The sequence below is a fragment of the Clupea harengus genome, chromosome 21, assembly GCF_900700415.2.
Source record: "Clupea harengus chromosome 21, Ch_v2.0.2, whole genome shotgun sequence".
NCBI classification, from domain to species: Eukaryota; Metazoa; Chordata; class Actinopteri; order Clupeiformes; family Clupeidae; genus Clupea; species Clupea harengus.
The window spans coordinates 15,971,011-15,985,911 of NC_045172.1; the positions used below are offsets into that span (position 1 = coordinate 15,971,011).

The window sequence follows — 14,901 nt, forward strand, 5'->3', positions numbered from 1 at the left end:
ACTTATTGAGTGGAATTCACTGCACATTAACATGAACAATCTGAATCAGCCTATTGCATAAGGGGTGTTTTTGGTGACAGATCACCAGGCAGGCAGACTATAGCATTTATGCATAGGTATTCCTAGACTGCCCTCTTGTGGAGACAACTGTTACTTGCAGAGTTATAGTGATATTACTGTTTTCATTTATTGGAGTGCACTATATCTTGGCATAACAAATTCGCCTTTTCCTTACCTAAATGCTGTCAGTACACTACACGAGATATTCGGTTGGCTGTGTTAACTCAGCGGAGTCACCGCAGATAGGGTGAAGCTTACCATTTGGTCAAACAGAAAATGTAGCCATTGTCATCTACTCTCTAAAAAGTCTTTATAAGGGGAACTTCAGATGAAAGACACAACATACCTGTATAATAAACACGTCCAATGGTTCTTTAATTTGGAAAAGAACTTCCTTGCTTTTGCCTCCATTTCTGTTGAGTTACTCTTGATTATCCCAGATGGTCTAATGAGATAATAATAAGTTCAGTTAGTTCTTATACATACAACCATGTTAGGACTACAATGTCACATGGTGAAGTGCTGGGCATGAATAAAGCCGACTGCATGCTAGTGTGGTGTGTTGAACGGCAGGCTTCATGATAATTTTGAGATTGTTGACATTTCACAGGTCACATAGCCTCGTTTTAGATATTGGCCTACTACTTTTAGCATTACATGTTACAAAACCTTTTGGATAACTAGAGTAAAGGGCATCAGTTGTGTTTTAATATATTCTTTTATACATTATTTATTTGTTATATTTTTTGTATAAACACCAGTCAGGCTATGTATCTCCTAAACCCCTTACACCTGAGGTAAACCACCATGCTTGGAGTTAAAAGGTACCCATATCTGCCAGCATCAGACTGTTGTGGCTTTATCCCAAGTTAGGCCTATGACTGCGCTAGTGTGGGTGCAGGCCCATTTTTTCTTAGACAAAGGTGGAAGAGTGGATACTATCTGATCTTAGAAACTTATTCTGCATTAATACCCAAATTATGTAGTAACTCGGACGCAATAGACCTATTAAATGAAGAGTGTTCAGATTAAACGCATCCTTTGCGCGATCTATTGGTGGCGGTACCATGTTACCATAGAAACAGCATCCGGGATGGCACTTTCCCCTCCTCCTTGGCCACATTCCCGAGCGACAGCTTGTATTGGTTACAGCTCAGAGGATGTCAGCATCTCGTCCACAGAGGCAAGAGACTTTTAAAGCGGAAATCCAACCCACTGGAATCACGCTGGCCTAAAGAGCACACCAGAACTGTGGGCGAGGCTTACAGCAAATACTCGAGCCTATTGGAGTTTATGTACATCTATTATGTGGGAAAATACCTAGGCCCATCCATCTCACTGGTACGGAGGCCGAGTGGAGACTATGATTACGCGTCAGTGGGTCTCCACCCGACTGTATGGTGACCGCGGATGTAGTCGTTGGTGAGAGGTGAGCGAGGAGGACTTAAAGATGCGGAATATACGGAGAGGAAATGTTTATTGTGTCGACTTTAGGCGGGGGAACTACTAAATTGAACCAGCGGAAGGTTCCTGATAAAACGTTGGAGAGTCCGCCGAATTTAAGAGGAGTGCAGCTTGTGTAGTGGCAGCAAGTTTATGTCTATTTCAGCTTAATGTGGTGATCTGGCATTGTCAATTAAATGTCGTTTGTCAGTGTGTCACGCTTTTGTACATTTTATTGTGCATGGCAGTGTGCCGTAACCTACTTTAGCATCTGACAGATTGCTCTACATATCAGATCTGCCAGTCGCCAATTTCTGCAATGAAGTCCAGCCGTTGCCGACGAATCTTTGTGTTTCGCTTATTTATTTTCAGCAGCTGAATAATTGCTAAGCTATAACCAGCCATGCCCGGGCCGAGCTTCTATTGTGTTATTACAGGATGGAATGCAAGTTTTGCGTTGCATTGCGCCACGCTAGTCGGTTTTGTTCATGCCCAGCGTTGCTCGCAGGCTGTTAGCCTTTGCTCTTTTTAATTTGCCATTAAACACACCAGAAGAGCAATGCGTGAGTATAAAGTCGTGGTCCTCGGGAGCGGTGGAGTCGGGAAGTCCGCTCTGACTGTACAGTTTGTCACTGGAACCTTCATAGAGAAGTACGACCCGACAATCGAGGATTTTTACCGCAAGGAGATAGAGGTGGATTCCTCCCCCTCCGTGCTGGAGATCCTTGACACAGCTGGAACAGAGCAGTTTGCCTCTATGCGGGACCTCTACATCAAGAACGGCCAGGGCTTCATACTGGTCTACAGCCTCGTCAACCAGCAGAGCTTCCAAGACATCAAGCCAATGAGAGATCAGATAATCAGAGTGAAAAGGTGAGTTAACTGAAGCTGGCAAACAAGATGCATCACGACACTCTACACTACCAATAGCCTACTGTATTCCTGACATACTGTACTGCGCCAGTAGTTAGGGATAAACTGGGGTATTTTGCAGTTATTACAACATCCTCCAAACCACTGGCACTTCAGGTGTGTAAGTCTGTATCCTAGCCAAGAAACTTAAAGGAAAGCGCCACCCTTCATACAGACCCCTCAGACCCTTTTAAAGAAAGGGAAGATTATTACCCAACATAGACTAGGGCTTGTGTCCATGCACTTAGGGTGTGTGTGTGTGAGAGAGAGAGAAAGGGAGTGTGTGTGTATGTGTGTGTTTATTAGCTGGAAAGGCAGGGGGGAAGAGGTAGTTGTCCATAGATGCGTTAACTGGCAGGTGTACTGTAAGTCCCAGTGTCTTTCACCATTAAGGTAATGGAGAGGCCTGTTGTGATGCCTATGCATCTCTGAACTTTCTGAACCCTTTAAGCTTTTCATTATAACCATTTCCCTCACATACAATCTCGTAAGCCTGAAGAGCCCAGGTCATATGTGGTCCACATGTGGGTCCAGATGTGTGCTGTGGTTCACCTAAATGTGTCTGTTCAGCGTTCATTTTTTCCACTGCTGCCTGTTTGGAGTCCAGATGAAGAATGAGAATATCTGGGAGAGAGCACTGTCAGATCCAGATTCCACTCCTGGTAGATGTTTACCAGCAGCACCATGTGCCTCATGGCTTTTCCGTGTTGGACTTTTCTGTGAGGCCTTAAATGAGGCATTCCCTGGGTCCGGAATCTGGAGTTTGGAATGTCCCACAGGAGTAAATATTCCTCATGGAGAGAGGATCACGTCACTGCTGTGTGATGTCCTCATTCCTTTCAGGGTAATGCCTGAAACCGCTTCTTCTAACTCAGTACCCCTCCCTCCCTCTCTCTTTCTCTGGCTCTGTGCTGCAGTAGGTGGTGTGAAATGTATGTACGTATCTATAAATGGATATATAGGAATAGTGTGGTATAGCATAACATAGTTAAGTTTAGGACAGTACCATATGGTATAGCATATAATTTTACATTATAGCACAGTATGTACATTTAGAAGCCAGCAAAGTGTGTGTGTGTGTGTGTGTGTGTGTGTGTGTGTGTGTGTGTCCGTGAGTGTGTCTAGATTTAAGATAAAATGGTCCTAATTCAGGCTGATAACCAGGGTTCAGTGAGCAAGGTGCAACATGTGTGACATACATCTAATGCTGATGTGACGGTGGTCAAACTGAGGACTGACGAATACTGCAACTGCTTAGTTCTTTTTATTCCTGTTCATGCACAAATGTCACAGTTGGTACACAGCATCGTTGACAGGCAAACTTTTTCTGTCTAGTAACGGCAACTGTACACACATATAAACTGCAGACCTGCAGTACACCACAGCTCCAGAGGTGGCTCCAAAACACCAACATTATTTACAACTGCTGAATTATGGCGAAACTCATTGTATATACATTATGTAGTTAAACGGATTTTTCAACTCCGTTACACTGAGGCCACTAAATACATCTTCACATCTGGATTTTACTGGTGGCCACAACTGTACTATTCATAAACTATGACTGTAACTGTCTTTCTTACATTCACCTTTTTCATGACAAATATGCAATGTTAAGTCCTTTTAAGACACTTGTGCAGAAACTTAATTGAGTTCCTATTACCTGATGGCTTTATATGTTCCCAGAAGCTCTTCAGTGGACTGATTTGTGCACTAAGAGTAGCCTACTTATGCTGAGAGGTTTGAAAACAGACACTCAGCATTTGTGAGATAGTATAGTATCTGCCTGTGGCATGCAGTTGTGTGCCAGAGCTTGTAAAGTAGAATATAGTCCATTGGCAGATGTAGGTGATCTCTAGGTGTGTTTTTCACGTATAGGACAAATAGCCTGAAATTCCTGCTGAGGCAGCGAACAGTAATGCGCCACGCTGAGTTTTGCCCACTCACCAAAACATAATGGGATTTCGTTTAGTCGGGAGCCAGAGAAACATCAGGGCTGCATTAGCCCGCTATAACCTAAAGCCACGGACCACTCTTGGCAGGGAAGTCATGGGAATGGGAAGTGGATGGGGGATCCAAGTGTGAGGTCATCTGTGCTAGATCCCAGTCCGTCAGTAACCCCCCCCCCTGCTTCCCCTTCCCCTTCCCCCCACCACCATCCCCTCACAGACTGGAGGAAAAAGACACACTGCTTGTACTCCTCTGGTTTGGCTTGCATTACTCATATGGGTTACGGGTAATGAATTACTGTAAGTTGCTAAAGGGTTTATTATCCATTTAGTTATGTACGGAGTACTTATTATGTGGCACTGCATTTCTTGTAAGGAAACATTTACAAGCTATGTAGTAATGTAGCTAGGTAGTTAGTTGATCATATTTCTCGGATTCATAGATTGTGTTTCCTTAACTTGTAGAAGCTAAAACAGACCGCCATCCACATTATGCTAGAGTGTAGTCTATAATGCCAACATGCCATCCCAATGAACATTATGAGAAGATTAAGTGCCACTCTTGACCTATAAAGCCAGCAAAAACAACTGCCTAAATGCAGTTTAATGTCAAAAAAAGTTAAACGTTTATGTTGATGATGAGTCGATGACTGAGACCATTTTGGGGGCAAGACTGATATAATAATAATAATAATACATTTTATTTCACAGCGCCTTTCATGTCACTCAAGGACGCTTTACAATTTAAAACAGGAGCAAACAAATAACAAAACAATTAAAATTAAAAGTGCAAGTAAAAACAGCATGGCAACTACAGTGAGAATGCAATCCTGAAAAGGTGGGTTTTGAGAGAGGATTTGAACTGAGGGAGGGAGTCAATGTTTCGGATGTCAGGTGGGAGTGAGTTCCAGAGTTTGGGAGCAGAGCGGCTGAAAGCTCTGCTCCCCATGGTGGTAAGCCGGGCAGAGGGGACAGTTAGGTGGATGGAAGAGGAGGATCTGAGGGAGCGGGTGGAGGTGGCAGTGGCAGTGTGAAGGAGGTCAGACAGGTAAGGAGGGGCAAGGTTGTGGATGGCTTTAAAAGTATGAAGAAGAATTGTACATCAGGATGACAAGCTGAAATGTGTCATAGGAGACGTATCCTCCAGGCCATGGTGTGTGGTGGGAATACTTGTGTCTTTCTGTGCGAATGGAGGTAGTGAATAAAGCGCATACGAAAAGTATACACACAGTTTTATGATTTAGCACAGTGAAGGAAAACACAGTCAGATACAACACTTCTAAGTTATTCTATTAAATCTGTTTAGATTCTATGGCTTTCTTTGCAGTCTGTACAGCCATACAGTCAAACAGCCAGTACATTCCTAATCCTTCTGAAGCTCAGTCCTTCCTCCATCTGTTTTGTTTTCCTGGAGTTATTTTTTTTTGTTTGTTTGTCTTCAGCTGTGAGTTTATCAACAAACTACTTTCGTGTCATTTTTTCCACTCGCCCGGAGATCTGGGTTTCACGTGGCATTATTTCTGTGGTGGATGGGTGGGCGGTGTGGGCTGCAGCCTGACTCCATATGCAGTGGGACTGGTTGACGGCTCATAGTCCATCCCTCAGTGGTGGCGACATCTCTCTTTCTCTCTCTTTCTCACTCTCTCTCTCTCTCTCTCTCTCAGTCTCTCTCTTTCTCTCTCTTTCTCTCTCTCTCTCTCTCTCTCTCTCTCCAAAACAAAGTGAAAGGACTCACGCTGCGTTCCCTGTGTGCAGTGTGAAGTGTTCATATTCTCTGGGATGTCTGTTGTGATTTTTTTTTGCTGCTTGTGGAAATGAAACCAGATGGTGCCCTAGAAGATGACGTTACATATTGAGTGTAATAGAGAAGGACGCTGTGCTGGTGGTGTAGAGCAACTGTAGCAGCAGTCCTGTGAAATCATTTGAAACAAAGCAAGCAAGAGGGTTATTGGTTGCTGTTGCAAATTGTTATATTTCAGTGTACTCTTGTTGGGGAGAGTTGTGTGCAAACTGTCCTCCGAGTTACTGTACAAACAGTAGTCTCCGCAAGCTCTTAACAAACTGGCATTTCCAGTTTAGACATTTACAGTAATAGCAGGCCTGTAATATTAACTCTCTTAGTTCCAGGCTAGTGGTGCTCCTCCACTGTTTTGTCTGTAATATATGTACAGCTGATTTGTTCTGTTTTCCCTTTGTTCCTTTTAATATATATATAGATATATATATTTTTATTTTAACTTAACTTCCCCAGCAGCCCCCTCACAGTGTGAGTTACCCCCTGCCAACATTTACCACCCAAAAAATAACAATCCCAGCATGCTTTGTTTCGCGCAACGTCCCTGGGGACACCACATCTGGTTTTGATGCTTCTGAGCTAAACAAGGGAGGGGATGGGGGTGTGGGGGGAGGGGGGGTTGGTAGGATGGCTAACGAGCATCCACGTCCGCGGAGGAGCACTCGCTGCTGCGGCGGAGAGGACGGTCCTAAGTGCTGAGCACTGGCAAAAGAGCAGCGTAGCACTAGGGGAGCGGAGAGGAGACGGGGAGAGGAGAGTGGCTAGAGGGTTATTGTGCTGTGGAAAGTGCATGTCAAGGCTTAATTAGTGTAATTGCTGCGCAGTGTACAATGGGGCTTAGGGGTGGTTGATGTAGCCTCATGCTGTTTATGGCTCAAGGCAACATAATGAAGAGGTATATACTGTGTACATGCTCTGTGCGTGCAGAACTGATCAGGTTTTAATGCAAATAACAAATAAATAAAATGACAAAGTTGATCATCCATGATGTCTGCATGCTTCCTACTCATGAGAACTACAGTGCTGCCAGAAAACTCGCTGATGCGTTTCAGAGGCAGAGTGACTAAACAGTGACCAGGAAACAGCAAGTGGAAGGCCTAGTTTGTTGCCAACAGTGTTTAAAAACTTGGTCATTAAACTTGGTCATTTTGGGGAATTCAAAGGGTTTTTATTTAATAGGGACTTCCATGCTGCTCTCCTGTATAACTCGCTAGAAACTATTTTGCACTTTCTAACTGCACTCTACATTCTATCAGGGGAAGGATAACCTCTAGTGACCTCCAGATTATATTATTGTAAAGCAAGTGTATGCTACAATAAATGCTGGACAAACTAAATGATTAAATGCAAATATGCCCATGCAGCAGCATATGACTTGGCAGCAAGTAAAAGCGAATACACATAAGAATTGCCCAAATAGAAGAAAACGATATGCTCCACAGAAATATATTTTTACTAATTTAGGCCAAAAAGTCATTTATGATCCATTACCCATTCATCTAGCACACTCAATTGATTTAAATGTCTGCAGACCTGGCCTTGAATATCACTGCTGAGTTGTACCTCCCAGCCTTTTGTTCCTTTAAGGTCTTATTCTCTGCATAGAGCGCTGGTGAGGCCCCTTCTTTTTGGCTAGCCTTGATTGCGCTCACATTCACAATGGTGCACTGCTGCAACCGAAAGAGCACCGCGACGGGGACGGCAGTTTTCCCCCGCGTATCGCCTGGGTTATTTGTGGGGCATTCGTTCCCCCTGCCGATCTCCCCTCTCTGCTTCCAGGTGACATTTCGTCTGTGTAGCACTCCCCGCCCACACACTTCACACCTCGCCGGCAGGAGGCTTCCAGAGCCCCGCGGCTCGTGCTGCGCGTGTAAAGGCCGGCGCTGCAGTCCCTGGGCACGGGGGGAGGGCTGACAGCATCCCACCGTGCACTTTGATGACACCCCACCACGTTCTGTTTGCCTCCAGAGCGCCCGTCATGCTACAAGGATGTTGGGGTTGTGACAAAGGAGTTTATCCTCTTATAGAGATGTGCAACCAGCAGTGTCTCTTAGTCAGAGGTTCAGAGTACCATTCTGCATTCAACATTGCTGAGTCAAGGTATATCATAACGTGAAGAGTAGACATTTTTTGTAGTGTTGCCTGATGCTTGATGCCCAGCTTATCACATGCTATTCTTACACTGCATGTAAGGAAAACTCTAGTAAATGGGTCTTCATTGAACTCAGCCAGCGAGTTTAAATTCATCAGTCGTTTGGCACTGTAATACAGCTAACTTCCTCGAGCAAACCTCATGCTCCTCCAGTCCCCTCTTCACACAATGGGGTGTCACGGACAGACCATCACTCATGGAAGCCCACCGCCTCCAGGGATGATCCCCCCTCTCCTTAACGAGACTAATCGCCCAATGATAGTTTCTTTTTTATCCCACTCCATCCATTCATCCGTTTTGTTTTTTGCGGGGGCGGAGCGGCCATAATTCTCCCCCTTTCCTTCTCCCCCTCTCCCCCCCCCCCCCCCCCCCACCCCCCGCTGATGATGACTCAGCTCGTCTGGGTTCCCGGGGCCACGCTCCGATAGCTCCACTCCCCGCACTCCTGGCCTTCCCCACCAATGGACAGAAAAAAATTCTTTTCAGGGGCCACCCTGACAGATCAATATCTGTGATTTCGGAGTACGTTGGGGCCGTGATGAATGGCCATCGAGAGGTGAGACTACCTATTTTGGGATGTCCAGGACCTTTTACGACCCCTAGAAACCACTGATTAGGCCCCAGACCTCGGACAGCCGGAATGGGAGAATAAATTCATGTGCCAATTTTTTTTTCTCTCTTCATCTTTTAAGGCTCTTGCGACAGATTCACAGGGACACTCAGACATGGCTTAACTCTCTTTGGGTATAATGTCATGTTCCGAGCTCGCAGCTGGCCCTGAGAATAGTCTCCAAGGTTTATTGTTTATACTGTACAACGACCCGGGCCAGTAGGCACTCCCAGTAGCAGATGTGCAGGCGAGCTCTGGACAGGACGTGAAACAGAGGCCATTACAGCTACTCGCTGACAAACCTTAGCTTTATTCAACTTGGCAGGAGAGGAATGGAGGGCGGCCGTGGGTGATGAAACTACAGCCTCTGTAAATGTATGTAGACACAAGAGAAAGTCCTGACATGGGCTGACTCTTAATCTGGCTCAGTCCTGCACTGCTGCCTCTCCACCAGGAAGCAGGAAGTTCCAGAACAGCAGCCGACAAAATGAATAGAAGATAGTGTGTCTTGTCATTTTACAATGCAGCCCCCATTGCACAGAAAGGTTCGGTGAGAGCACAGGACATTCAATTATGCATGCATCCATTGCATGACTCTGTATGAAGAATGCTTGAGCGGGTCCCGTATACGTTTGATAAAGTTTCTCAGCCACAAGTGGAAGAGGCGCCAGAAGCTTTCAGGACATTTGTTTTGCATGATAGCACTACTTAAAGGTTAAGTGCGTCCTTGTCAGAAAAGGTGTGGATGAAAAATCAAATACGCCTTGAGCTGTCAAGGTCACTTCAGTCTTTATGAGCTGGCCATAGGGGTATTTTACTGCTGTGATGAAAACCAGAGTGCTTGGTGTATTACATTTAGTGCACTATGTCTGTAAAATTAGTCGACGAAATGTAGGTTCATAACTATGTAGAGGAAATGTTTTGTCGTCTACATGACGTTGAAGTAAAGGCAGTGCCAGGCAAATGTATTTTATTCATTTCATTCACCCAGCAATTTAATAGGTTTTGCGTGCATTACAAAAACTGGTATTGATTAAAAGATTAAAAAGCAATGTGCAGTGTATTGTGCTTATAAGAACAAATGTGTCAGATATAGGATAACCATGAGAGCCTTTGGTTAATGGGGAAGTACTATGCAGAATCTTCAGAATGATATTGCCACAGTTGTCATATAGAGCCCTACTCTCATGTGTTTCTGTTGTTAAGAGGCAACCATGCTTGTGACATTAACCCTCCAGTTCTTCCTTGACCTGCTTTGGCTGTGTTTGATGTGTTTCTGTTATTAAGAGGCAACCCTGCTTGTGACATTAACCCTCCAGTTCTTCCTTGACCTGCTTTGGCTGTGTTTGACTCAGGTATGAGAGAGTGCCTGTGATCCTGGTGGGGAACAAGGTGGACCTGGACAACGAGCGGGAGGTGTCGTCGAGCGAGGGCCAGGCGCTGGCGGAGGAGTGGGGCTGCCCCTTCATGGAGACCTCGGCCAAAAGCAAGACCATGGTGGACGAACTGTTCGCCGAGATCGTCCGGCAGATGGACTACGCCTCTCTGCCGGACAAGGAGGACCCGTGCTGTTCTTCCTGCAATATACAATAGCTCTCCTCCCCTCATCTTTCAGGGTTAAGGGTTATGCTGATAAGTGCGGTGGAGAAGTGACCATTTTGAATCACCATTTAAGAAATCACATTCCATCAAATGACACCAGAAGGAGCTTGTTGCAATTGTCTCTCAATCTCAACAGAGATGGAAGAGAGAATTGCTGTTGGTTGTGAGTGGCAAAGTTTACTCTCCATATGCACGTCAATAACACGTGGCAAAGTTATGTCTGATTTCTCACCCTTTCAGTTTGGTGTTTTAAATGAAGCCAAGTGGATAAAGCGTATAACTAACTAATAAGGAACTGGATCAAACAACATGCCCAATCATGAAACCGTGTGTTCTCCTGCCCCGTTGTTCTTTAATCTCTTGACCTAAGTTGGTCAGGAACATCTAGTGTTGATCACAGAAACTTGTCTTGTGCCATTCAAGCCCCATCCGAGGTTGAGGTCCAGTTTGGTCACTCCAGTGACATCTTCGGGACAAGACACTTAAGTCTTATCGGAAACGTTGATGAGCACCAGATTGGTTGGAGTGCTGGGTGTCTCCTGGAAGGACCATTCTAGGCCCATTAAAGTGCTCAGGGGCATTTATTAAGACTCATCAGGGAAATTAAGCTGAATGTTGGAATGAGCTTGATTCAATACAGTAAAAAAAAACAGTAGACTTTGAGATCTAAATCTGGGGAGGCGTTGAGTGGTCAGTATCCCTAGTAGAGCCATCATTCTACCCAAATGTTGAGAATGTGAAACGTATCTTTTTTTGCCTCACTTGTGATAAATGTAAAAAAAGCGAGTAATGAAAGAAGAAAGACATGCCCTCTTTAAGTTTTATAAAGAGTGTCAAAAACAAATTAGTTTTTTTAAGGCGAATGTTTGGTTAATCACTGTTTTGCCAGTTGACATCGATAGCGTAAGACATGTTTTCAAAATAGTTACATTCAAATGGAAAGTCTTGAGAACACTCCACCTGTGTGTTTAGAATATCCTGATTTTACCATGACAAATCAGAATAAATGTAAGACAAATTGTATATAACACAATTGTGTATATTTTTTATGGAAAATGCTAAATGTAAGTGGATTTATCAAACATGTGCATGGCTAATTTGGAAATCACATTGTTTTCTGTTCAGGTTTGTTTTGTTTTTCACATCATTTTAGGTGTCTGTAGAGATTACATAATCTGGAATATTCCAATGGATCTACACTTTGAATCAGATGTTGAGGCCTGCGACTACATTGCCATGTGGATATATGGTTGCCTTTTAACCTTCACCATTGTTTTCATTTTTTTTTTTTTTGTATTTTCAGATTTATTATCATCACCTAAGAAATCTTTTGTTTTTAAAACCACAATAAAAACACCCTCAACACCACTCTTAACATAGCAGTCTTTCTACGGGCTCACGGAATGGTTCCTGTGATAAGGATCATCTAGCGAAAAAGTCATCCAACATCTTTCCTTTCTCTAATTCTCTACATCCTCCTGTCCCAGTCCTCTAAAAGTATTTCTTTGAAAAAATAATGAATGTACTGAGAACCAAAAGTGCTCTTTGGGTTGACATTTGAACAGAACCCTAGCATCATCATATCTGGCACACACAAACCTTTTTTTTCTCTCTGTTGAGTTCCAGATTGGCTTGAAACTTTTATTGTGTGGGTCTGCTCAAGGTTTTACTCGTTAAAAACAATATGGAAAGAGTTGAACTCCACGTATAATGAGTCTGTGGATTTCGCTGGCCAGTGTGTTATTTACATGCAGCCTCTGTAAACAAAACCCTGGCCAGGACTGTTACTTATGTTCCCCATGGAAGCCATATCTCACAAACAAACTGCAAGTGAAGCACTACCTGGTAAGCAATGCAATTACAGAAGGAAAAGTGCCTTTGATCTTATCTGGACATGTTATTCATTTTGCCTTGCGGATCAGGGTGTTGGTTTACAGTAATAGCCTCTTTGTGGGAGGACAGGGGTTGGAGCACAGGAAACAAACAGATTAGCCCCTGTGATGTGGTGGACATGTTCATAATTAGACCTGGTTGTCAGGGAAATGACCCATATATTTGGGTGCCACGGCTGTAACACTGATGTAGATAATCAAATATATAGATATAGACATAGACTGATATAGATATAGACTGATGAAGATAATCTAATCTGGCTAATAACCATCATATTGACATAAACACTAGACAGCGTATATAATCACTGAGGTTAAGCTACACGTCACAGCTGCAACAGAAACTGCATTGGAGACGGTATGAACATGAGTATGAATTTCACAGCACACGCTATCTTATTTAGTGCATTTTTAATAATATATCATGCATATTAATTTAGAATGAAAGGCAAACCAACAAGTAAATGGGTGTTGACAAGAAACTCATACAGGGAATCTCATGGCTGTCCAACTATCACAGCCACGTCAACAACAACACAAAAGTTCTGTTGCCGGTGTGCTGCAGTTCTCTCCCTTGCAGACAAAGAGCCCATGGGAAATCAGTCAGCTGAAGGTGGCGAGCCCACAGACTGCTCCGGGATAAAATAGATTTGAGGCTATTTTGACATGTTTTTTTGTTCTGAGTGCACATGCACTATAGCAGCATCAAACAGCATGAAATTGTTGTGACATTTTGACAGCGCCGTCCCTTGAATTATTTCTCCATTTTTCCAGTTTTGTGTTTTTTTCACAAACATTGTTTCCTGCTGGTCCATTATAGGCATATACGTCTGCTTGTCTCAGGCAGACACCAAATACTGCATCAAAGAAGGGGTATTTAATGTAACATTATGACCATTGGTGTCACAAAAACATCCACAATTCAGGACTTTCTGTCAGTAAGCGAAAAATATGAAATAGAAACTGAGCACTGAATATATTCACAAAAATGCCCCTTTCTGATACATTTTGTGAAAAATTTCATTTCGGTATTTCGTTTTCACTCCTTATATTTATTCTATTTTAACTGGTCATATTTTTGGCAATAGACAATCTGTCAGCACTCTTTTGACAGTGAGGCATGAATTTAGCATTACATTTGAGGTATGGTGCTAATTCGAGTTCGAGGCCAGAGTCTGGATTTAGTGTGGTGAGAGTTTGGTTAAGGGTTGTGTTATGGTCAGGGTTAGTTGACCTGTGCATAAGGGCTGAGTGTAGCTATTCTGTTGTCAACAGTTTGATGAATATTTGTTCAATTGTTACTTTGTGTGAAAAATAGATCGTATAATAAACTCATATTATACGAGTTTCAAAATCATAGTGTATACCAGCAACCACATTGGACAGTACATTAGGTGTTCTAGCTGTGCTTACCAAGATCGCTTGAGCACTGACTGACAGTGTTAATCCTTACACCAGGGGTCTTCAACCTTTTTCAGCCCAAGGACCCCTTGGCTGAGAGAGACACTGAGCAGGGACCCCCACCCCTGCCGCCCCAAATTTAGGCCTGATATTCATTTATTTTATCTGGAACTAAGTGTCAGTCACACACACACACACACACACACACACACACACACACACACACACACACACAAACACACTCCCCTACACATGTTTGAACATAATTATACATAATTTGTAACACACAACTTGTTTCAATTTATTCGGTTTATTATTGACATTTTGTCTCTGTATTCAGAGAGGGACAAATAATTGAGTAGCTTGAGAAGCTTAAGTATGGATGAAATATCTCATACTTAGTGAGAGGCCTGACGTTTGACAATTCATCACTCATGTCTTTGGCAACAAGATTCTCCCTATGAAGCATTCAGTGCGTCACACATGGCTCTTGCACCGTCTGTGCACATCGCGACACATTTTGGCCAGGGTATATCATGTTCAAGGAAAAAATTGTCGATCACTTTGAAAATCTCTGAACTTTTTTGTACGTCCATGCAGCTGCTTAGACAATATAAATTCCTCCTGCATCTCATTTTGGTCGACAACCACACAAACGCTAAAAGCTGAGGGTCGTTTGACACGTCTGTGGATTCATCTAATTGTAGTGCCAAATAATCTGCTTTCGGGAGTTTCGCGACTAGTTGTGCCCTCACATCATCCTCTGCCTTACACTAATTTACCTTTAGTCCTCCATACTGTTTTCCCATTTCCTTAACATAATCCAGGACTGGATTGCAAGCATGTGCCGTATGATCACTCAGCAGCAAAGACATTTCATGACTATGAAAGTGTCCTTTGGAGTATTCATCAGCAAGATGTTTTTCTCCTTAAAAGCTGTCCTGAAGATGAAACTTTGGTCTTCAGAAAACAACCGGACATTGTATGATTTATGGCTGTTAACCATGACTGCATTTACTGTTGTTTCTGGGAGGCTCTGTCTGAGACATAATTTGTGCTAATGGCATCCAACTTGCCCCCCCCCC

At 43.5% G+C, this 14,901-nt stretch overlaps 1 protein-coding gene across 1 annotated transcript; it reads left to right on the plus strand.

Annotated features, from left to right (window-relative positions):
• The first annotated feature begins 63 nt into the window (after positions 1 to 63).
• Positions 64 to 11,891, plus strand: rap2ab (RAP2A, member of RAS oncogene family b). The gene is made up of 2 exons (XM_012840654.3): positions 64 to 2,376; positions 10,277 to 11,891. Exons 1-2 carry the CDS (start codon positions 2,063 to 2,065, stop codon positions 10,512 to 10,514), a joined length of 552 nt encoding a protein of 183 aa, XP_012696108.1. The 5' UTR covers positions 64 to 2,062; the 3' UTR covers positions 10,515 to 11,891.
• The last annotated feature ends 3,010 nt before the right edge of the window (positions 11,892 to 14,901 follow it).

Excerpts from the sequence above, each read along its gene's own strand:
- rap2ab (XM_012840654.3), top strand. The coding sequence starts at position 2,063 with ATGCGTGAGTATAAAGTCGTGGTCCTCGGGAGCGGTGGAGTCGGGAAG. Across the intron at positions 2,377-10,276 it reads CAGATAATCAGAGTGAAAAG|GTATGAGAGAGTGCCTGTGA; the intron begins GTGAGTTAACTG and ends TGTTTGACTCAG.